The sequence below is a fragment of the Pelodiscus sinensis genome, chromosome 19 (genome assembly GCF_052426305.1).
Source record: "Pelodiscus sinensis isolate ZL-2025 chromosome 19, ASM5242630v1, whole genome shotgun sequence".
Taxonomy (NCBI): domain Eukaryota; kingdom Metazoa; phylum Chordata; order Testudines; family Trionychidae; genus Pelodiscus; species Pelodiscus sinensis.
The window spans coordinates 34,439,132-34,462,755 of NC_143070.1; the positions used below are offsets into that span (position 1 = coordinate 34,439,132).

Sequence of the window (23,624 nt, forward strand, 5' to 3'; positions counted from 1 at the left end):
ACGGGCCGCGGAATTCGAAATCTGGGCGCCTGCTTTTCCTCGGGAGTAACGCTGATCCCGAAAGGGTGATTGGACACGCGGGCACTGCTCTTTCGAAATAACGACTCCCCAGCGTCCTTCAAACTAATTTCTTCCCGGAGTTTCCTGGGGAGCCGGCTGCGGACGCATTTCAGGGGGACACTCTTTTGATTTTGTGAAATCAGGAGCGATGAAACTGAATTTACTGATTTCGAAATAGTTTCTTAGTGTAGACATGACCCCACTGAGTTCTTTCTTGCGTTCCTGACAGTGGGTTGGGGTCCCAAAAGCTTACGGTCCCAGCTCCATGTTTCGTTAGTCTCTAAGGTGCTGCAGGACTAGTCGTTGTTTTTTAAGATTTTCCATTAAAAAAAAGACGGTTGTGCGGTCGCTTCGAAAGAGCCGTTCCTTGTGTAACACACACAAAGGAAGCTGCCTCGGCGAAGGAAGGAAGAAGGAAACCTACATTGTGTTTCTGAAAAGGAAGGGAGAAGAAAAGCTACCTGGTGGTTTTGAACCAGAAACCTTTGGGGTGCTAAGCAAATGTGATAACCACTACACTATAGAAAACCATAATGTGGTAGTTTTAACCCCTCTATAACCTCACCTTTGTGACTGGACTGAGTTAAATGCAATCTGTTCTCAGGTATACTGCCCCCTTCTGGATGAAACTATACCCAGTGTGTGGAGGGTGCTTGCATCTGTCAGATTGTTTGACTTTTCCTTGTATCCTCTCTCCAGGTGTAATTTTCTGCGCACCGGCTTCCTTGCCATGTGTATTTTCCTGGGTATTTGCGCCGGAGCGCTGATGGGGAGTTTTGCCTGCGTACAGTGTGAGGAATCCCTCCACGACGTCCCACCAGCATGGGAACATCCGAGCGGCCAAACCAAGGGCCCATCTAGCCCGGCGTCCCGTCTGCTGACAGCGGCCAACACCAGGTACCCCGGAGTGAGCATAAGAACCTAACCTAAGACCGTCCACATGGGGTGAGCCCAAAGGCCCATCTAGCCCGGCGTCCCGTCTGCCAACAGCAGCCCACACCAGCTGGCCCAGAGGGAATGAACAGCAGCAGGGACTCACCTCAGGCCAGTTTATTTCTCAATTTCCTGCTCCGGTTTCTGACAGCAGGCGGAGCAAGTGACAAGCTAGAGGTGGCAAGAGGCCGAGCAAGTCAGCAAAACCGGATCTGGCGGGGGCAGTCCCAGGAAATCCTGGCGCCTTTTTCCCCAGCCGGTTTGAAACTCGCGTCACTTAGGGGTGCGTAGGCTGGGAAGGGCTAGCTTTTTCCCCCGCACGGCTTGAGACCCGAGTCACTTGGGGGAGGGGGGGTGTAGGCTGGGAAGGGCTAGCTTTTTAAAACCCCAAATCATTTTTAAAAAATCATGTTGCTTTTTCTTAGCCACACGCTCCTGGACTGCGGGGAGCAGACCACCGCCTGGGGGAGATCCGAAGCTGAGACGATGGAAAAAGAACAACAGTAGAGCTCCTCCGAAGACTACGGGTATGAGCGAGCAGGGATTATGGCTCCAAAAAATGGGGCTCGTCCGGGATTTGAACCCGGGACCTCTCGCACCCAAAGCGAGAATCATACCCCTAGACCAACGAGCCAGCTGTTTAGAAACTTCTTTTCAAAGCCTGTTGAACTATTTTCACACCCTGCTAGGCTTGGCTTTTGATTTTTAATTTTTGTAGTTTCCCTGGCTTGTTGGTGCTTTTAAAGTTCAGGAGCCAGGAAGGAAGCCGACAGTCTTACGTCTCCGCTCCCGCGCCTTGCTTCTTTGTCCTGAGGGAGAAGAAAGGGGCGTTGGGAAACAGAGCCGAGGAGGGGACAATGAAGCCAAAACTTTGCGGGATTTCCCCCAGATTTTCTTGTAGTTCCCATTGGGCAACACCACCCAAGTCGTGAACTAGTTTGCCAGGGGTATCTCAAGCAGTTGCTGCTGGGGGGGAGGAGAAAGACCGGGAAGGGGACTGAGTGAGGGGGGTAAACTTGAAACGATCCTCATGGGAATACATCGGGAAGGGGTGTCATGATGGGTTAGCGAGAAAATCTTCATTACTTCAGTTGGGGTTTCGTGGGGCTGCACGCCACGTTTTGCACCTGACCTACTTTCCGTTCATGACAGTTTTTGCACCGACCTGCCTTCTGTGCACCCCAATTTTTTCACCGACCTACCTTCTGTGCATCCCAATTTTTGCATCTGTCCTGCCCTCTGTGCACCCCAGTTTTTGCACCGGCCTGCCTTCTGTGCACCCCAATTTTTGCACCGACCTACCTTCTGTGCACCCCAGTTTTTGCACCAGCCTGCCTTCTGTGCACCCCAAGTTTTTCACCGACCTTCCTTCTGTGCACCCCAATTTTTGCACCGACCTACCTTCTGTGCATGGCAATTTTTGCACCAACCTGACTTCCGTGCACCCCAGTTTTTGCACCTGACCTGCTTTCTGTGCACCCCAGTTTTTGCACCTGCCGTGCCCTCTGTGCACCCCAATTTTTGCACCAACCTACTTTCTGTGCACCCCAATTTTTGCACCGACCTATCTTCTGTGCACGCCAATTTTTGCACCGACCTACCTTCTGTGCACCCCAATCTTTCTTCGACCTACCTTCTGTGCATCCCAATTTTTCCATCTGTCCTGCCCTCTGTGCACCCCAGTTTTTGCACTGGCCTGCCTTCTGTGCACCCCAATTATTGCACCAACCTATCTTCTGTGCACGCCAATATTTGCACCGATCTACCTTCTGTGCACCCCAATTTTTCTTCGACCTACCTTCTGTGCATCCCAATTTTTGCATCTGTCCTGCCTTCTGTGCACCCCAATTTTTGCACTGATCTACTTTCTGTGCATGCCAATTTTTGCACCGACCTACCTTCTGTGCACCCCAATTTTTGCATCGACCTACCTTCTGTGCATGACAATTTTTGCACCCTGTGCATGACAATTTTTGCACCGACCTACCTTCTGTGCACCCCAGTTTTTGCACCAGCCTGCCTTCTGTGCACCCCAGGTTTTGCACCGGCCTGCCTTCTGTGCATGCCAATTTTTGCACCAAGCGGCCTTCCGTGCCTGCCAATTCTTGCACCGACCTGCAGCCTACACCAGGTATAAAGTCAGGGGAGGTGTGACACTGAAGCCAGGACTCCTAAATAGCCGGTGTGAACAGAACTGGGTTTTTAATTGTGCGTGAAAACGGAGAGGCCCTACCAGGTGGCTCTGCGCAGGGAGAATCCACCTCTGAGCCAATGCAACAGGCAAAAGGACATATACAGGAAGCAGCTTTTTCGCAAGGGTAGCGTGGCCGAGCGGTCTAAGGCGCTGGATTAAGGCTCCAGTCTCTTCGGGGGCGTGGGTTCGAATCCCACCGCTGCCAGAATTTTTTTTTTTTCCCTCTAGCATCCCTATTTTCCACAGAAATTCAGGGGAAAGTTTTGATTTCACTGGATTCATTACGGTGTCGCTGTTGCCCTTTCCTGACCCAAACTCTGCCCTTCACCGAACAGAAAGTCTGTTTTTTTAGAAAGTTCCCCTTTTGCACCCCCAAAATGTTTCAATAGAAATTGCCCGGGATGCAGTGAGGCCAATGGCAGAACAGCACCCCAAACCACTGGACATTTGTATTCTCCCAAACCAGTTGCACTTCTCCCAAATCGGTTTCACACCGCTTCAGCAAAACTGGAGTTTGTTTCTGCCCGGTTTCGAACCGGGGACCTTTCGCGTGTTAGGCGAACGTGATAACCACTACACTACAGAAACCCACTGAAATGCTCTACTTCCCTGGTGTGGGGGATATTTCTCTTTAATTCGATTTCACTTTCATTTGGAGCACTGGTTTGTGTCTACATGGAGGTTTTAGTTGTGTGGGTGTCGTGTGTTTGCAAAGGGTGCTGGTGGTGGCGTTACTCTGCACGGGTCCTTCTGGATGGCGGTGAAACTCTCTGCTCACCCTGACGCCATAGTGAGCAGCGGGGTGTGCGCCCCCGTGAGCACGGGACGTATTTGTGAGCGTGCACACACGTGGGCCAACGTGTGTCGGATCGAGCGTATTTTGAATTAATCCTCGGGGACCGTCATGCTAGCCAGCCTGTTATTTTGAAAGCGGTTTTAAAAGACGTGGAATAGACTTCGGGGCACTGGGACTATCCCGAAATAGCGCCAGGTTGCAGACGCACCAGGAGGGTACACCTTCGTGTGCCTATTGTGGATGCATGAAGTTGCGGGGTTTGAATTTGCGTGAATGTAGCTCAGTGTTTCTTAAACTTTTTAAGACTGAGGACCACCAAGCAATTTTTTTCATGGGGAACACCAAAAATTTTTTTGTTGAGGAAAAAAAAAGTTGTTGAGCCAAAAAAAAGGGGGGGGGTCTCCCTTTAAGGATGTCTTGCAGCTAGTGTGACTCCTAATTTGTGTGCCGAAACGTGGCCCTCTGTGTGTGCGCGCACAACAGCGGGATCAGGCCATGCATGCACACACAAGTGTGATTTGGGCCTGCGTGTGCGTGCACAACAGTGGGATCAGGCCGTGTGTGTGTGCACAAGTGTGATTGGAGCCTCTGTGTGTGCACACAACAGTGGGATCGGGCCATGTGTGTATGTACAAGTGTGATGTGGGCCTGAGTGTGTGCACACAACAGTGGGATCAGGCCGTATGCGCACAAGTGTGATTTGGGCCTGCGTGTGCGTGCACAACAGTGGGATCAGGCCGTGTGTGTGTGCACAAGTGGAATTGGAGCCTCTGTGTGTGCACACAACAGTGGGATCGGGCCATGTGTGTATGTACAAGTGTGATGTGGGCCTGAGTGTGTGCACACAACAGTGGGATCAGGCCGTATGCGCACAAGTGTGATTTGGGCCTGCGTGTGCGTGCACAACAGTGGGATCAGGCCGTGTGTGTGTGCACAAGTGGAATTGGAGCCTCTGTGTGTGCACACAACAGTGGGATCGGGCCATGTGTGTATGTACAAGTGTGATGTGGGCCTGAGTGTGTGCACACAACAGTGGGATCAGGCCGTATGCGCACAAGTGTGATTTGGGCCTGCGTGTGCGTGCACAACAGTGGGATCAGGCCGTGTGTGTGTGCACAAGTGGAATTGGAGCCTCTGTGTGTGCACACAACAGTGGGATCGGGCCATGTGTGTATGTACAAGTGTGATGTGGGCCTGAGTGTGTGCACACAACAGTGGGATCAGGCCGTATGCGCACAAGTGTGATTTGGGCCTGCGTGTGCGTGCACAACAGTGGGATCAGGCCGTGTGTGTGTGCACAAGTGGAATTGGAGCCTCTGTGTGTGCACACAACAGTGGGATCGGGCCATGTGTGTATGTACAAGTGTGATGTGGGCCTGAGTGTGTGCACACAACAGTGGGATCAGGCCGTATGCGCACAAGTGTGAGTCGGACCTGTATCTGTGCGCACAACAGTGAGATCAGGCCATGCACGCACAAGTGTGAGTCGGGCCTGCGTGTGTGCACACGAGCGTATGGCTGGCCAGTGTGTGTTTGGGATCCTGAGGTGGGGGGGGGGCTTGTGTTTCACTGAGCATGTTGTCTCTTTGGGGGCGTACCTTAGTCAAGCGTCTTTTGTGCGTGTTAACCGTGCGAGAGTGGTGCACGTGGGCATATTTCAGCCTTTCTTCTGCCCCCAACAAAGCCCCCGGGTACTCCATTGGGGCAACCTCCCCTCGCCCCTCCATACCGACCACCCTGTTTTCCTTAAGGCACCCCCACCCCCTTTTCAGGCCCCCCCTTTGAAACACCCCCATGTTCCCCCGCCTGCAACCCCCTCCCCCCCAGGAAATCTCACCTATCTCCTTCCCCTCCCCTGGCGCTGGTTAACACCCCTTTGGCCTGGGTTACCCTGCGGATGCCCTGACCTACCCACGAGAAGGGAGGTGTGGGGTGTTGGGGGGTTTTTTTTTACAGTCTCCTGCCACACCAGGGCTGGGGGAACTGTTTTTTGTCAGGGGACCCTCAGAAAGTTCAATCGCACAGGCGTGAGACGCAAAACCCCCCAAACAGACACAAGCCCCTAACTGAGAAGGAGACCACATGTAGGGGTGCTAGGTATGGGTGGGGAGTGAGGGATTTAAAGGCACAGGGTTTCTTTTTTTTTTTTTTTTTTTGCTCAACAACTTCGGTGCCTCGGTTTGGTTTTTTTGCTCAACCGTTTTTGGTATTTTCGGTGGCAACCTCCCCACGTTGCCCTGCACACCAGAGTCCTAGTAGATTTCGTGGGCTCCAGCCTCGCGGCGGGGCGGCCGGGGGGGGGGGGAGCCCTGAGCTGTGGGGGCCGGATCCAGGCAAGTTGGGGGCTGCATCCGGCCCCTGAGCCTCATCCCCACCCCAAAAGCACAAAAAATCTAGAGGCAGAGGGAGGGGGGTGCGGGGGGGGGGGAATTGCAACAACTCCTCCAAGCCCAGCCCGCCCGCCTCTTGGAAGTACAAGAGGGTGGAGAAGGAAGAGGGCGGGGGGGGGGGGGGCATATTGTGCAGGGTTTCCCAAAAGCCAAGGAATGGATTTAAAGAAAAAAGTTGCACCCGCACAGGGCTCGTCCGGGATTTGAACCCGGGACCTCTCGCACCCAAAGCGAGAATCATACCCCTAGACCAACGAGCCGCACGCAGAGCAGCCGGCAGAGGCGCTAGGGGAGAGAGAACAGCCCGTGCAGTGTGGCCAGAAGGCGGGGCTCCCAGCTTCCCCCCCCCCCTCGCACCCGCCCCAGCGCCCCCCACCCCAGTGCCACGCAGGGTCCTGATCCCTCCTTCCGGCTGTCTATCCCCCCCTCCCCCCTCCCCCCATCCAGCCCCCCCATCCCGATCTATCTATCCCCACCCACCCCCTCTATCTATCTATCCCCACACACCCCCTCTATCTATCTATCTATCCCCACCCACCCCCTCTATCTATCTATCTATCCCCACACACCCCTACTATCTATCTATCTATCTATCCCCACCCACCCCCTCTATCTATCTATCTATCTATCTATCCCCACTCACCCCCTCTATCTATCTATCTATCTATCTATCCCCACCCACCCCCTCTATCTATCTATCTATCTATCTATCTATCTATCCCCACCCACCCCCTCTATCTATCTATCTATCTATCTATCTATCTATCTATCCCCACCCACCCCCTCTATCTATCTATCTATCCCCACACACCCCTACTATCTATCTATCTATCTATCCCCACCCACCCCCTCTATCTATCTATCTATCTATCTATCCCCACTCACCCCCTCTATCTATCTATCTATCTATCTATCTATCCCCACCCACCCCCTCTATCTATCTATCTATCTATCTATCCCCACCCACCCCCTCTATCTATCTATCTATCTATCTATCCCCACTCACCCCCTCTATCTATCTATCCCCACACACCCCCTCTATCTATCTATCTATCTCCACTCACCCCCTCTATCTATCTATCTATCTATCTATCCCCACACACCCCCTCTATCTATCTATCTCCACACACCCCCTCTATCTATCTATCTATCCCCACCCACCCCCTCTATCTATCTATCTATCTATCTATCTCCACACACCCCCTCTATCTATCTATCCCCACTCACCCCCTCTATCTATCTATCCCCACACACCCCCTCTATCTATCTATCCCCACACACCCCCTCTATCTATCTATCTCCACTCACCCCCTCTATCTATCTATCTATCTATCCCCACACACCCCCTCTATCTATCTATCTATCTCCACACACCCCCTCTATCTATCTATCCCCACACACCCCCTCTATCTATCTATCCCCACTCACCCCCTCTATCTATCTATCTATCCATCCCCACACACCCCCTCTATCTATCTATCTATCTATCTCCACACACCCCCTCTATCTATCTATCCCCACTCACCCCCTCTATCTATCTATCTATCCCCACACCCCCCCTCTATCTATCTATCTATCTATCTATCCCCACTCACCCCCTCTATCTATCTATCTATCTATCTATCCCCACCCACCCCCTCTATCTATCTATCTATCTATCTATCTATCTATCCCCACCCACCCCCTCTATCTATCGATCTATCTATTAGCCTTCTCTCCCCTCCCCCATTTTTTTCTACTTGTAAACTGAGGCAGCAGCGGCTCCCAGGGGAAGCCCTTCTCCCGGAAGAGAAAGGAAATCCAGGGCAGGGGAGAGCCAAGGTGCCCGGTGCCCTCCCCCACCCCGTGGCCCCCTCCTTGCAGTGTGCCCCCCCGGAGTTAGAGGGAGTTAGAAATGCCCCCTTTGCAGTGTGCTCCCCCTCCTCCCCCTGGAGTCAGAAGGGGGCTGAAGGGACCTACGACTCATGCCCAGAGATCTGCTGGGAAGCGGGAGGGGGGACCGGGGACAGCCCCCTCCCCTCCCACGTTTGCAAGAGGAAAGGCAGGGGGGAGGGAAAAGGAAGGGAAGCGAGGCCCCAGCGAGATTTGAACTCGCGACCCCTGGTTTACAAGACCAGTGCTCTAACCGCTGAGCTATGGAGCCTGCAGCTGAAGAAAAACCCTTCCCTGTGATAGAGACAAGGCCAATGTGTGTGTGGCTGGCGATCCGGATTAACCCTTTGAGTTCTGTTCCCCCCCCCCCTCCAAGAATAGGAGGCAATTGGGGGAGAGAGACCTTTGGAGCAAAATTTAACTGCCCCCCCCAGCTGGCTTTGGCCGGTCCCTGCCAGCCTGACAGCCCTCCGCAAACTTTGCTCAAGGGAAGCGGGAGAAGAATTTGTTTCCTTGTGATAAGATCCGGGTTTCCTCTAGTACCCCCCCAAAACGATAACGCGTCCACTGAGATCAGTGGTTCTTAAAGGTGGCTTTTTTTTTTTTGCTCAACAACTTTTCTTTGGGGCCTTTTTTTTGCTCAACAATATTTTTGGGGGGCTTTTCTTTCTCAACAACTTTTCTTTGGGGGCTTTTTTTTTTGCTCGACAATTTTTCTTTGGGGGCTTTTTTTTTTTTGCTCAACACAACGATCAAAGGTGTCCCCCATAACACAGAACGATGGTTTGCTGTCCCGCCGTCTTAAAAACCACTGAGCTCGATGTTCCCTGCAAATGCGATCGCTTAACCAGCAACCGTTTTTCTACGCCGTGCCGTTACGACACGCCCAAAACGTCAAGACTCACGGTCACAAGTGGCTTATTCTCAAATGGACTTTCCGTCCAGGAGGCCATAATAAAATCAGGCCCCTCTGTGTGCTGAGAAATGTTCCCTCTCATAGTATATTTTTTCCCCTATTTGGGTGTGGAATAAATTTTGTGCTGCGCACCGAGGCATGTGTAATGTGCACCACCAATTGAAACCCATACTACCAGCCATCAGACACTCTACTCATCAACTGGGCAGCATTTCAAAGTCTCCGGCTATGGCTAGACAACGCTCTATTTTCCGAAGAGGCTATGCAAATTCCTGCAGCATTTGCATATCTTCTTCCGATCTCACTTTCGAAAGCGGATCTTTCAAAAGTGAAAGTAGTCTGGACACCGTTTTTTTCGGGGGAGGGGAACCCCTTTTTCGAAAAAAACGCTCTTCCTTAAAAAATGAGGTTTCCGCAGGTTTTTTGAAAGCAGAGGAAATCCGCACGGGAAATCCCCACCCCGGGACTCCCGGTTCTTCTGACGCTGACAGACGAACGCGCCCCTGGGAGACTTCCCCTCCGGGTTCCCTGATGGTCTGAAACCGGCCGGCTAGACATGCCCTGGGCTTTGGGGTGGGTTTGTTTCAGATCCCAGTTGGTCCTGGAGTCATGGAGGCTGCAGCGGCCTTCCCCAGCGCGACGCGGATTTCCTGCGGCGAGGAGTTCCGCGGATCCCGGCCACTTGGCCCAGCCAGGAAGTGACCGTTTCCTCTCCGCTCCCCGCCGCCCTGAGCATGCCGGAGTCGCGCTAGGACCCAGCGGCGGCCGCGGGCGGGGCGGGCCGGGAGCCGGGGCTGCAGCCGGGAGGGGGAGTCGCCCGCAGGGTCCCGCTGCTCCCCGGGAGCCGCTCCCCGCGCAGCGCCCCCCCCGGCCGGCCCCGGCCCCAGCGCCTGGGGGGCAGGTAAGTGACCCCCCCCGCCCCTGTGCATGGGGTGGGGGCCTGGAAAGGGGCGGGGGGTGCAGATAAATGGGGGTGGGGGGAACAAGGATGGGGGAGGGGACAGGAGGAGGGGGGCAGGGAGGCAATGTGGGGGGGGGCGGTGTAGGGGAATCAGACCTATGGGGCGGGGGCTGCATTAAAGGGGAACTCCGAGTGGGGGGCGGTCACTGGGAGGGAGCGGAGGCTGGAGGGGGAGTTGGGGGGGGATCAGGGCTGTGCGAGGGGCCCGCAGGAGATGGGGCAGGAAATGCACTGAAGGGGGAGGGGAGATCAGGGAGACTTATGGGGCGGGTGGGAACCGGGCTGTCGTGGAGGGGGGGGGCACAGTGGGGAGGGGTCCCAGGGAAGGAAGGGGGGGCTGTGGGGCTGTAAAAGCAGCCTGGCTGGGGGGGGGCTCAGCTCCCCCAATACCCGGCAAAGGAGCCAAGGGGGCAAAGCAGGCGGGCGGGGGGGGCCTGAGGAGGGGAGAAAACAGGCGGGAGCAGCTGGATGCAGGATTCGCTCCCCCCCCCCGGAACCATTGGGGGCAGACGCCCCAGGGCCCTGCGCTTGGGGGGGGCCGCCGGCCTCAGGGCTTTGTGCCCCCCCTTCCACCGGCCCCCAGCCGCAGGGCTCCCCCTATGACTGGCACCAGCCCCCCCCCCCCAGCAGTGGATGGAGTCGGGGCGACGCGGGCGGGTGTCCTGGACCCCCCATCCCCCGCAAGGGGGGGTTCTGGCCATGGGAATCCCTCCTGGTCGCTCTTCCCCGGCCCCCCCCTCACCGCGTCCCTCCCCCATCCACGCCTGCACCCCCCAGCTACCCACCCATCTGCAGCCTCCAGCCTCCCCCAGAGCCTGCACCCCAACACCCGACCGAGCCTGCACCCCTCTCTGCCCCCCTCTGCACCCCAACACCCGGCCTGAGCCTGCACCCCCCTCTGCACCCCAACCCCCTGCCCTGAGCCTGCACCCCCCTCTGCACCCCAACCCCCACCCCTGAGCCCGCACCCCCCTCTGCCCCCAACCCCCTGCCCTGAGCCTGCACCCCCCTCTGCACCCCAACCCCCGCCCCTGACCCCGCAGCCCCCTCTGCACCCCAACCCCCTGCCCTCAGCCTGCACCCTCCTCTGCACCCCAACCCCCGCCCCTGACCCCGCAGCCCCCTCTGCACCCCAACCCCTGCCCTCAGCCTGCACCCTCCTCTGCACCCCAACCCCCGCCCTGAGCCTGCACCCCCCTCTGCACCCCAACCCCCGCCCCTGACCCCGCAGCCCCCTCTGCACCCCAACCCCTGCCCTCAGCCTGCACCCTCCTCTGCACCCCAACCCCCGCCCCTGACCCCGCACCCCCCTCTGCACCCCAACCCCCCCCTCTGCACCCCACCCCACCCCCGCCCCTGCCCTGCACCCCCCTCTGCACCCCAACCCCCGCCCCCTGCCCTCACCCTCCTCTGCACCCCAACCCCCGCCCTGAGCCTGCACCCCCCTCTGCACCCCAACCCCCGCCCCTGACCCCGCAGCCCCCTCTGCACCCCAACCTCCGCCCTGAGCCTGTACCCCCCTCTGCACCCCAACCCCCGGCCTGAGCCTGCACCCCCCTCTGCACCCCAACCCCCGCCCCTGAGCCCGCAGCCCCCTCTGCCCCCCAACCTCCCGCCCTGAGCCTGCACCCCCCCTGCACCCCAACCCCCGCCCTGAGCCTGCACCCCCCTCTGCACCCCAACACCCAGCCTGAGCCCCCACCCCCCTCAGCGCCCCAACCCCCTGCCCTGAGCCTGCACCCCCTGCACCCCAACACCCAGCCTGAGCCTGCACCCCCCTCTGCACCCCAACCCCCGCCCTGAGCCCCCACCCCCCTCAGCCCCCCAACCCCCCGCCCTGAGCCTGCACCCCCCTCTGCACCCCAACCCCCGCCCTGAGCCCCCACCCCCCTCTGCCCCCCAACCCCCACCCTGAGCCCCCACCCCCTCAGCCCTCCAACCCCCCGCCCTGAGCCTGCACCCCCCTCTGCACCCCAACCCCCGCCCTGAGCCCGCACCCCCCTCTGCCTCCCAACCCCCTGCCCTGAGCCCCCACCCCCTCTGCCCCCCAACCCCTTATCTCCAGCCTCCCCCCACAGCCCGCACCCCCCAGCCCAAGTCCTGGCGCCCCAGCTGTCTGAGAGAATTCCTTCCCCTCGGGGTGGAGAACACAGAGGGTGCACCAGCCAGGGCCAGGAGTGCCCGGCGGGGCCGGGTGACGGGGAAGGCCCCTCGGGAAAGCGTGAGCGGCCGTTCCCAGCTGGTGCCCGGCCCCTCCCCGAGATAACCGGCCACAAACACGAACTTTTCATTCTTCGATTCGTCGAAGAGCCGCGGGGAGGCGGGTCCTCTCCTCGGTGGAGCCTGGGGGGGGCACGACCGTACCGTACGGGGGTAACCTGATGAGACTCTCCCGGGGGTTCCTCTGCCTGCGTCTCCCCACGGCTTCTAGGGAGGCCTCGGGTTCTTCGCCGGGCCCGTCCCCGATGGATTCAGCTGCCGCCGTTGCCGAAAACGGGCCGCAGGTTGCACCTCCGTGAACCAGAACTCTCTGGTCCGGCAACCTCCGTAATCCGGCACGACCCGGCGATTCCTGGACACGAGAGCCCCGGGCGGGGCTGGTGCCCGATCGGGGGGAGAAACACGAAGCCTCCGTGGACCCGTGAGCGTTCGGGGCGCAACCCGTTTCTGCAGGGGGGCGGCACAGAGCGCGGCGGAGACGCCCCCAGGCAAAGTGGAAAAAGAGGGGCGAGGGGGAGGCGAGAAACGGGTAACGGGACGGAGTGCACTGCAGGGTGTGAAAGATTGAGGTGGGGTGGGAACGTGCCGGTACCGACGTGTTTCCGTCTTTCTCCCGATGCGCTCAGCCCGGCCGGATCCGCGCCAGCCCCCGGGGAAGTGACGAAAGATCGACCGAGCCAGGCGAGTACCCGGGAACCGGCTTTTTCGGGACAGGCCCGACAGAGGAAAAACGGGACCCAACCGTCACCGGCCGCCCCCGACTCAGACCCCGCCCAGCGCATCCTCCAGGCCAATCCGGTTTTCGTGGCCCCTTTTAAAAAAAAACGGAAAATACCAGAGATCTACAAGGTCCGGTATTTTCCCGTTTTTCTCGGACGGAAGGCCGGAGGGGACAACATTCCCTGTCGGGTGCGGGGGATTTTTAAAGGCACGGCGCCTTTTTTTTTTTGGCTCAACCAACTTTTTTCCTGCCGTGTTTGGGATTTGGGGGGAAAGCCTCCGGCAACCCGACTGGAAAGCAACCCCCCCTTCTCCCCCGCCCTCCCAGGCCTTGGGGGGCAGGGCCAGTCCTCGCCGACACCCAGCCCCCCAACCTCAAACGAATTCTTCCCAGCACCCCATCCAGGAACGTCCCCCCTGCAGTCAAACCCGGGGCCATCTTTGTCCGGGGGGGGGCATGGCCAGAGAGCAAACACCCCAGGAAGAGGCCAGCCCGAGGAGAGGGGGCAGGAGCCAGGTAGGGGGCGGGGGGAGCCAAAGAGGAAGCAGAAGCAGGATGTGGGGTGGGGGGGTCCTAGCCCTGCCCGGATCCAGCCCCTGCACCCCGGGGCCGACGGATTCTTTGGGGAGCAGGGGATGAGCCGGGTCCTGCTCCGGCTGACTGGGGGGGGAGGGGGGACGTGCCGCCCTCGGGGCCAATATCTGGGGGGATCCCCCCAAAACGGCTCCCTTCTGGCTGCTCCCTTCAGTGTCAGTGATGCTGTTGGGGGGGATTAAAAGGGCCCCTGGGGTGTCAGTGTCGGGGGCGTCTGGCTGCAGGGAGGGAGCCGGGGGGGGGCAGGGATCCCAGTGGCCCCTTCTGTGACCTGCCCCCCCCCCCGTCTCTCTCGCCCCGACAGGTCCCGGCCCCGTGCGGTTCCCCGTCGGCCCAGGGATGGCCGGGATGCAGCCGGCTCAGGTAGGGGGTTTGAGGAGGGGGGTTGGGGGGGTCTGTAGTGAAGTGGGGGGGGAGCAGGAAACACCCCAGGTGGGACAAACCTGCGGGGACACGTTCACACAGGGGCTGACTTTCTGCCCAGCCCCACGGGCCGGGGGGGGGAACGTTCCCCCATTTTCAACTCTGCCCCACTTCTGGAAAGGGCTGGGAAGCTGCCCAGACTCCCCAGGACGGAGCCATCCCCGTCCCCCCCTGGGCGGGGCAGAGGCTGCTGGGAACGGCCCAGGGACGCTGTCGGGGTCCCTGCCCCCCGGCTCAGAGCTCCGCTTCCCGGGGCAGCCTGGGGCCGGCAGGCGTGTGGGGTGGGAGCAGCCCAGCTCTGCTGGGGGGGGCACAAGGAGCTCCCCCCTCACCTCCCCCATCTCCCTGGCTGCTCCCTCCCTCCCGCCACCGGTGTCGGGCTGAGTGGGGCTGTTGCCGTTGCAGGGGCCGGTGGCCTTCGAGGAGGTGGCCGTGTATTTCACCCCGGGGCAGGGGGCGCTGCTGGGCCCGGCGCAGAGAGCCCTCTACCGGGCCGTCATGCAGGAGAACTACGAGACGGTGACCTCGCTGGGTACGGCCCCCCCCCCCCGCGGGATCCGGGGCCGGAAGGGGGGGAGTCCGACTCGGTTCCTCCCTGGGGAGGAGGGGGGGGGCCCAGAGCTCCAGGGAGAGACACTTTCCTCTCCGACCCCCGCGAACGGGACCGGGGAGCGAAACCCACCGGCCACACTCAGCCGCCCCCGTCCCCGCGGCTCTGCCGGAGCTCGGAGCAGGGCCCGGCCCCGCCTGTGTTATCGCCCCGGAGCCGCCCTCAGCTCCCTTCCTGGGGCTCGCGCCGTCCTTGGGGGGGCTCGGCCGGCTGGAACCGGGCAGGAGTTCAGCACCCGAGCTGGGCCCCCGTCAGCAAGTCCCCCGGGTCCGTCTGTCCTGAGATCTCCTGGGGAGGGCGGGAAAACTCCCTGCCCCAGGGTCTGCTGCTCCCCCGGGGAACGTTCCCTGTGACTCTCCCCATGCACCCTGACTTGGCCCGGTTTCACCCCCTGCGCAGGGTTCCCCGCCCCCAAACCCGAGCTGATCGCCCGGCTGGAGCGAGGGGAGGAGCCGTGGGTGCCGGATCTCCAGGCCGACGCGGGAGGGGAGACCCCGAGAGGCGCCCGCCCAGGTGAGCAACGAGGGAAACTGAGGCAGAAACATCCGGCCAGGGAAGGAAAAAGCCGGGACTCTCCCAATGTGCCCTCGGTTCTGCCCTGTCTCACCCAGGCCCGGGCATTGTCCGCAGGGGTTGTAGCTTCACGACAAATCTCAGCTGTAGCTTTCCCCCGTCCTGTGCGCTGCCAGGAATTTCCTCTCTGACTCTGTTTCCCTGTAAGCTTCTGGGTGGGATATGGGGGCAGGATGCAAAGTCCCTTTGCCCTCCCCAGCGTTCCCTGGGAGAAATTCAAAAGCCCCCGAACTTGATAGCAGAGCGCCCACCGCCAGGTTTTGTGTTTCGATTGGTGGTGCACAGCCGCACGGCCTCGGTGCAAATAAAATTATTCCGCACATGGATGGAAAAGATGAGAGGGAATATTGGTCTCCGAGGGTCACCCAGTTTTGTTTTCCCCTTTTCAAGTCCCCGTCTGCCCTTTCCCCCGGCACACTCAGCGACTCCTACCTGGGTTCTGTCTCTCCCAGCAGGCGACGGGGCCGGAGGTGAGATCAAGGAAGAGAATCGGCAGCAGGAAGGCCATGGGGGCATGGAACCGCCGGAGACGTTCTTGGGAAGAGCCGGAGGGAGTTTTCCCCCGGGCGTGGCAGCGGGAAATTCCCAAGGAGAGCGACACGGGGCAGAGAGGGAGAAGACACCGGATGGGTCCGTTCCACGTGGAGGAAGATCGGAGGATGCCGCGGGGCCGGCTCGCCCCAAGGAGGAGAAACCGTACCAGTGCCCCGAGTGTGGGAAAAGCTTCCGTTTCTTTGCCCACCTTCACGCTCACTGGAGAGTCCACACGGGCGAGAAGCCCTATCGGTGTTTGCGGTGCGCGAAAGTTTTCAGCCAGCGCTCCGCCCTCGTGCGGCACGAGAGGACCCACACGGGAGAGAAACCCCACGCGTGCGGGGAGTGCGGGAAATGCTTCACCAGGAAGCTGAGTCTGGTGGCGCACCGGCGCGTGCACACCGGCGAGAAACCCTACGCCTGCCGGCAGTGCGCAAAGCTGTTCAGCGAGCATTCGGCCCTCGTGAGGCACGAGAGAACGCACTCAGGAGAGAAACCCCACACCTGCCCGGAGTGCGGGAAAACGTTCGCTCAGAACGCGTACCTCCTGAAACACAGGAGAATTCACTCTGGCGACAACCCTTACCAATGCCTGCAGTGCGGGAAAAGTTTTGTGGACAGAACAAATCTCACTCGACATCAGCGAGTTCACACAGGCGAGAGACCCCATAAATGCTCGGCGTGCGGGAAAAGTTTCATCCAGATATCCCACCTTATTATACACCGGAGACTTCACACCGGCGAGCGGCCTTATAAATGCCAGGAGTGTGGGAAAAGTTTCATTCACCGCTCCCACCTTATTAAGCATCAGACGGTCCACAGGGGCGGCAGCCCCTATCCATGCCCCGAGTGTGGGAAAAATTTCACGGACCGATCCAATCTTACTCGACACCAGAGGATCCACACTGGGACCCGACTCCATAAATGCGTGGACTGTGGGAAAAGTTTCTTTGAGAAGTCGCAACTTATTCTACACCAGCGGGTGCACACGGGAGAGAGGCCCTTTCAGTGCCAGGCGTGCGGGAAACGCTTCATTCAGGAATCGCAGCTGGTTACGCACCAGCGAAACCACACCGGAGAGAGACCTTATGTCTGCCGGGAGTGCGGGAAAAGTTTTATGGAAAGTTCGTCCCTCGCTCAGCATGGGCAAATCCACACGGGAGAAAGACCCTATAAATGCCGGGAGTGCGGGAAAAGTTTCCTTCGTCACTCCCATGTGGAAAAGCACCAACGAATCCACACGGGCGACAAACCGTACAAATGCCTCCAGTGCGGGAAAAGTTTCATTGACGGGTCAAATTTAACGCGACATCAGAGGATCCACACGGGCGTGCGACCCCATCAATGCCCGGAGTGCGGGAAGAGCTTCATTCAGAAGTCAAAATTTATTCTACACCAGAGAGTGCACACGGGAGAGAGACCTTTTCAATGCCGGGAGTGCGAGAAAAGTTTTATTCAGGAATCACAGCTCGTCGCGCATCGGCGAACCCACACGGGAGAGAGACCGTTTACGTGCCTGGAGTGTGGGAAAAGTTTTATGAAAAGTTCAGTCCTTATTCAGCACAGGAGAATCCACACCGGATTAAAACCCTATACGTGCCCGGAGTGTGGGAAAAGTTTTCTAGAAAACTCATCCCTTACTAAACACAGGAGAATTCACACGGGAGAAAGACCCTATACATGCGCTGAGTGTGGGAAAAGTTTTATGCAAAGTTCGTCCCTTACTAAACACAGGAGAAGCCATGCTGCCGGCAACCCCTATAAATGCCTTGTGTGCGGGAAAGATTTCTTTGACAGAGCAAATCTGACGAGTCATCAGATAATCCACACAGGAGTGAGGCCCTATGAATGCGTGGAGTGTGGGAAAAGCTTCATTCAGAAGTCACAATTTATTATCCACCAGCGGGTGCACACGGGGGAGAGACCCTTTCAGTGCCGGGAGTGTGGGCAAAGTTTTATTCAGGAATCGCAATTTGTGACGCATCAGCGAACTCACACGGGGGAGAGACCCCATACGTGCCTCCAGTGTGGGAAAAGTTTTAGGAAGAGTTCGGCCCTTGCTAAACACGGGCGAATCCACACCGGAGAGCGTCCTTACCAATGCCTGGAGTGCGGGAAAAGTTTTAGGCACAGTTCGTACCTCACTAAACACGGGCGAATCCACACCGGAGAGAAACCTTACCCATGCCTGGAGTGTGGGAAAAGTTTCAGTTTGAAATCAAACCTGAATACACACCAGAAAACCCACACGGGAGAGAAACCCCACGCCTGCCCGGACTGCGGGAAATCTTTCATTCAGCACTCCCAGCTGATTAAGCACCGGCGAATCCACACGGGAGAGACCCCGTTTGAGTGCCCGGCCTGTGGGAAAACTTTCCGCCAGTGTTCGCACCTTACTAAACACAGGAAAATCCACACGGGAGACTGTGGGAAGCGCTTCGAGCTGGGAGCTCACCAAACATTGGACAATCCACAGAGGGGAGGGACCCCAGGAACAGCTGGGCCGCAGGAAAAGGATCGATTCGACTTCACACATCCGTAACCCACACAACAGCGAGAACGTGAGCGTGCTGCTCCAGGAATCTCAGACCCCTGCAACTCCAGACAGGGAAGAAACCTCCGAGCTGTTTTTGAGTGTGGAAAATGCTCCAAGGGGAGCATGGGAAATTTCCCCCACCCCATGGAACCCTGGGAGCCTGTTTCAGGGATCTATCAGATTGGTGGGCCGTTCCAGCCCGCGGGTCACATTTTACCCGCCCCGGGTTGAGGGGGAATTCTTGAACAAACAGACTCACCGGCAGACGGACGCACATGTCTAAAATAGGTAGCACGATGCTTCAGACTATGACAAGGCATAACTCAGGTGTGCTTTATGCAAAGCAGGTGGATTCGTTCACAACCCCGTGATCGCCTGGGGTTCGTGCGCCTTCTGTTTGTGCGCCTCTCATGCTTGTATGTGAAGTTAGAAGTACCAAGTGTACATCTTATTAATCCAGCATTGGTCATGTGACCAGTGGTCTCGCTTATGGGGCTTAATGGCCCGGTGCTCAAGACAATGATTATAAACAGGCTTGCAAAAGTGGCGAGGAGTCCTGTGGCACCTTCTAGACTAACCGAAGTGTTGGAGCATAAGCTTTCGTGGGCAAAGACCCACTTTGTCAGAAACAGGCTTGCGTTTCCTGGAAGCCCAAACTGGGGTTGGTCCTACGAAGACATGTGGCCAGGCCACTGTTGCCAGCAAGAGTCAATGTCAGGTCCGACACTAGGGGTGTGTCTAGACTACAGGTTTTGTTGACGAAAGTGGACTTTTGTCAACAAAACGATACCTGCGTGGACACTGCCGCCGAGTTCTGTTGTCATAACGTCGACAGAACTCAGCAGTTTTGTCAACAACGGTAAACCTCATTCTACGAGGAATAACGCCTTTTGTTGACAGAGTTCTGTCACCAGAAGGCGTTACTGCATTTACAATGTCCTTTGCGTCTACACTTTCACGTCGACAAAGCGACTTGCTTTGTTGGCGATACTGGATGTTGTCTAGACGCTCTTTGTCGACAGAAGCTTTGTCGACAGTAGTTTTTTTTTAACAAAAGTGGACTTTTCTCGACAAAACTATACGTGCATGTAGATTAACGCCGAGTTTTGTTGACATAACATCGACAGAACTCGTCAGTTTTGTCGACGGCGGTAAACCTCATTCTATGAGGAATAACGCCTTTTGTCGACAGAGTTCTGTCGGCAGAAGGTGTTCTTGCATCTACACTGTCCTTTGTGTCTACACTGTCATGTCGACCAAGCGGCTTGCTGTGTCGACAGAACTGGATGTCGTCTAGACACTCTTTGTCGACAGGATGTGTCGACAAAACTTCTGTCGACAAAAGCCTTTCGTCTACACATACCCTGGGTTCTCAAAGTACAAAGATATGCTACACAGGTATCTGTCAAACACAAGGACTACGTCCAGACTGGCATGATTTTCCGGAAATGCTTTTAACGGAAAAGTTTTCCGTTAAAAGCATTTTCGGAAAAGAGCTTCTAGATTGGCACGGACGCTTTTCCGCAAAAGCACTTTTTGCGAAAAAGCGTCTGTGGCCAATCTAGATGCGCTTTTGTACAAAAAAGCCCTGATCGCCATTTTCGCCATCGGGGCTTTTTTGCGGAAAACGAATCTGAGCTGTCTACACTGGCCCTCTTGCGCAAAAGTTTTGCACAAAAGGGACTTTTGCCCGAACGGGAGCAGCGCAGTATTTCCACAAGAAGCACTGATTTTTTACAGTAGGAAGTCAGTGCTTTTGCGGAAATTCAAGCGGCCAGTGTAGACAGCTGGCAAGTTTTTCCGGAAAAGCGGCTGATTTTCCGGAAAACCTGGCCACTCTAGACACAGCCAAGCAGTTTGTTTTCTGACCGCTATCAGCTGTGCCCCTTAACTAAAAGAACATGATAGAAAAGGCGGCATTTCTTACAACCCTTCTGCTAACCACAGAACCCCGTTTTGGCTACGGATGAAGTGGGAGATTGTCTCAGTTTCCGAGGTACCGGTACCCAAAACCCCTCGTTGAGGTCCAAATTGCTGTGCTCGGATGCAGCTTCAAATACGGTATCCCTCCCTTGTTTGTGGCTGTTTGGGAATTTCCGGGAGTTACTCATTGCTGGTTACAGTATGGCTCAGCTGGACTGCTGGTCCTTTGACTTTGTTTACCTGATCGGTACATTTAGGACGTGGGCTATGTCTAGACTGCAGGCTTCTTTCGAAAGAGGCTCTTTCGAAAGCATCTTTCGAAAGAGCCTCTTTCGAAAGATCGCGTCTAGACTGCAGGCGGATCTTTCGAAAGAGCAATCCGCTTTTTCGAAAGAGAGCACCCAGCGAGTCTGGATGCTCTCTTTCGAGGAAGCCCTATTTACATTGAAGAACGCCTTCTTTCGAAAGAGGAACTTTCGAAAGAAGGCGTTCTTTCTCGTGAAACGAGGTTTACCGCCATCGAAAGAAAAGCCGCGTTCTTTCGAAATAATTTCGAAAGAACGCGGCTTGAGTCTGGACGCAGGGGAAGTTTTTTCGGGAAAAGGCTACTTTTCCCGAAAAAAACCCTGAGTGTGGACACAGCCAATGAGATTGTTATGTTCCCAGCCTTATCTACAATTCAGGCTTGCTACAATGGTGTATGTTCCTAGAGGCTTGCTTCTGGCTCAGTAGTAGGGAATGGGGGAGGATGAAAAAGAGGGGGAGATGCAGGCCTCACCACCCCTATACTTCACACATACAGGCTGTGTCTAGACTGGCAAGTTTTTCCGGAAAATCAGCCGCTTTTCTGGAAAAACTTGCCAGCTGTCTACACTGGACGCTTGAATTTCCGCAAAAGCACTGACGATCTCCTGTAAAATCATCAGTGCTTTTCCGGAAATACTATGCTGCTCCTGTTCGGGCAAAGGTCTTTTTCCGAAAGTCTTTTGTGCAAAAGGGCCAGTGTAGACAGCACTGTTTCCCGCAAAAAAGCCCCGGTCGCGAAAATGGCGATCGGGGCTTTTCTGCGGAAAACCGCATCTAGATTGGCCACAGACGCTTTTCCAGAAAAAGTGCTGTTCCGGAAAAGCATCCTGCCAATGTAGACGCGCTTTTTCCGGATATACTTGTAACAGAAAACTGTTCCGTTTTAAGCATTTCCGGAAAAGGGTGCCAGTGTAGACGTAGCCACAGAGTTCTTCCACAATTGACTCCTACAGCCACCTAGTGCTGGAATCCATCCTGAACCTGGTATTTTTCCATAGGGACAGGGAGGGGAAACCGGATTTCGGCCCTGGGGAAATTGTAGTTAAAGAACAGGATGCCGTCCACGGCGTCATTTCCAGGTGGTTTTTGAACTCTACCTCCCCACCTGAAGAGGATACCCAAGGCGCTGCTAGACCCAGGCCGGAGAAAAGACTTGTTTTGACTTGAAAGGACGTACCTGGACCAGGAGAGATCAATCGGGAGCCATGTCTCTGCGTGTTCGGCATGTTGGGCACACTCGCGATCGCTTACGTCCTACGTTTTATACTCAATAAAAACACTTTGCTTTCTTCTCAGGCCAAAGAATTGTTACAAGGGCTGGGGAGGCAACCATTGTGCATATCTCTCCGTGGTAACGGCAGTGAACATCTTGGTGAGCTTTCTCTGGGTAAGACTTTTATACAGAGTAAGAGGGATTTCTTGGCGGTCTTGGTCCTCTTTGGGGCCGGCAAGCCCCTGGAATTGACACCTCTGGTTCAGTGCGTGGCTCTGATGGGGGGCGGTAACCCCAATTGTGCCCTACCCGGGGGACACTAGAGTTTCTGGCCCAGCACGGCGGGGTGCCCCAGCGGGCAGGTAGGCAGGCTCAGTGGTGTGAGCGCAGCAGGGGGCAGATTCCAGGGGACCGCTGTGATCCGTCCTAGCCCCACTGATTGGGAGTCATGGCAGGGGGTGGGGCCTGCAAGCAAAGGAGAGAGCGAAGTCGGGTGTGCTCCCCCCTCCCGGGAGATATCCCCTGCCCTGTCCTGCAACCCCAGTCTGCCCAGACCCTGCACCCCCAGCCCATCCCTGCATCCTACCTCCCGCCCACACCCTGCACCCCAGCCCCTCCCTGCATCCTACCTCCCGCCCACACTCTGCAACCCCAACCCGTCCCTGCATCCTACCTCCCGCCCACACCCTGCACCCCCAGCCCGTCCCTGCATCCTACCTCCCGCCCACACCCTGCACCCCCAGCCCGTCCCTGCCTCCTACCTCCCGCCCACACCCTGCACCCCAGCCCCTCCCTGCATCCTACCTCCCGCCCACACTCTGCAACCCCAACCCGTCCCTGCATCCTACCTCCCGCCCACACCCTGGACCCCCAGCCCGTCCCTGCCTCCTACCTCCCGCCCACACCCTGCACCCCAGCCCCTCCCTGCATCCTACCTCCCGCCCACACTCTGCAACCCCAACCCGTCCCTGCATCCTACCTCCCGCCCACACTCTGCAACCCCAACCCGTCCCTGCATCCTACCTCCCGCCCACACCCTGGACCCCCAGCCTGTCCCTGCATCCTACCTCCCGCCCACACCCTGCACCCCCAGCCCGTCCCTGCCTCCTACCTCCCGCCCACACCCTGCACCCCAGCCCCTCCCTGCATCCTACCTCCCGCCCACACCCTGCAATCCCAACCCGTCCCTACATCCTACCTCCCGCCCACACCCTGCACCCCCAGCCCCTCCCTGCATCCTACCTCCCGCCCACACCCTGCACCCCCAGCCCGTCCCTGCCTCCTACCTCCCGCCCACACCCTGCACCCCAGCCCCTCCCTGCATCCTACCTCCCGCCCACACCCTGCACCCCCAGCCCGTCCCTGCATCCTACCTCCCGCCCACACCCTGCACCCCCAGCCCGTCCCTGCATCCTACCTCCCGCCCACACCCTGCACCCCCAGCCCGTCCCTGCATCCTACCTCCCGCCCACACCCTGCACCCCCAGCCCGTCCCTGCCTCCTACCTCCCGCCCACACCCTGCACCCCAGCCCCTCCCTGCATCCTACCTCCCGCCCACACCCTGCACCCCCAACCCGTCCCTGCATCCTACCTCCCGCCCACACCCTGCACCCCCAGCCCGTCCCTGCCTACTACCTCCCGCCCACACCCTGCACCCCCAGCCCCTCCCTGCATCCTACCTCCTGCCCACACTCTGCACCCCCAACCCGTCCCTGCATCCTACCTCCCGCCCACACCCTGCACCCCCAGCCCGTCCCTGCCTCCTACCTCCCGCCCACACCCTGCACCCCCAGCCCGTCCCTGCCTCCTACCTCCCGCCCACACCCTGCACCCCCAGCCCGTCCCTGC

General features: G+C 57.7%; 1 protein-coding gene and 5 non-coding genes across 9 annotated transcripts; 2 read left to right on the forward strand and 4 right to left on the reverse strand.

Annotated features, from left to right (window-relative positions):
• Window positions 1-806: 806 nt before the first annotated feature.
• LOC102455317 (uncharacterized) lies at window positions 807-21,858 on the forward strand. Of its 4 annotated transcripts, XM_089771213.1 has the most exons (8): window positions 807-957; window positions 1,419-1,520; window positions 9,750-10,062; window positions 12,969-13,023; window positions 13,962-14,020; window positions 14,486-14,612; window positions 15,090-15,203; window positions 15,716-21,858. In XM_089771213.1, the coding sequence occupies exons 5-8, from the start codon at window positions 13,997-13,999 to the stop codon at window positions 18,337-18,339; spliced, it is 2,889 nt and encodes a 962-aa protein (XP_089627339.1). In that variant the 5' UTR covers window positions 807-957; window positions 1,419-1,520; window positions 9,750-10,062; window positions 12,969-13,023; window positions 13,962-13,996; the 3' UTR covers window positions 18,340-21,858. The 4 variants fall into 4 exon arrangements, with proteins under 4 accessions (XP_089627339.1, XP_089627340.1, XP_089627338.1 ...); XM_089771214.1 differs by lacking the exon at window positions 14,486-14,612; XM_089771212.1 differs by lacking the exons at window positions 807-957; window positions 1,419-1,520 and having other exon boundaries at window positions 8,979-10,062; window positions 15,719-21,858.
• Window positions 1,556-1,627, reverse strand: TRNAP-UGG (transfer RNA proline (anticodon UGG)). Its single transcript has one exon. It is a non-coding gene; the product is annotated as a tRNA-Pro (tRNA).
• On the forward strand, window positions 3,311-3,392 carry TRNAL-AAG (transfer RNA leucine (anticodon AAG)). Its single transcript has one exon. It is a non-coding gene; the product is annotated as a tRNA-Leu (tRNA).
• On the reverse strand, window positions 3,703-3,775 carry TRNAV-AAC (transfer RNA valine (anticodon AAC)). The gene has a single exon. It is a non-coding gene; the product is annotated as a tRNA-Val (tRNA).
• TRNAP-UGG (transfer RNA proline (anticodon UGG)) lies at window positions 6,562-6,633 on the reverse strand. The gene has a single exon. It is a non-coding gene; the product is annotated as a tRNA-Pro (tRNA).
• Window positions 8,444-8,516, reverse strand: TRNAT-UGU (transfer RNA threonine (anticodon UGU)). Its single transcript has one exon. It is a non-coding gene; the product is annotated as a tRNA-Thr (tRNA).
• Window positions 21,859-23,624: the final 1,766 nt, after the last annotated feature.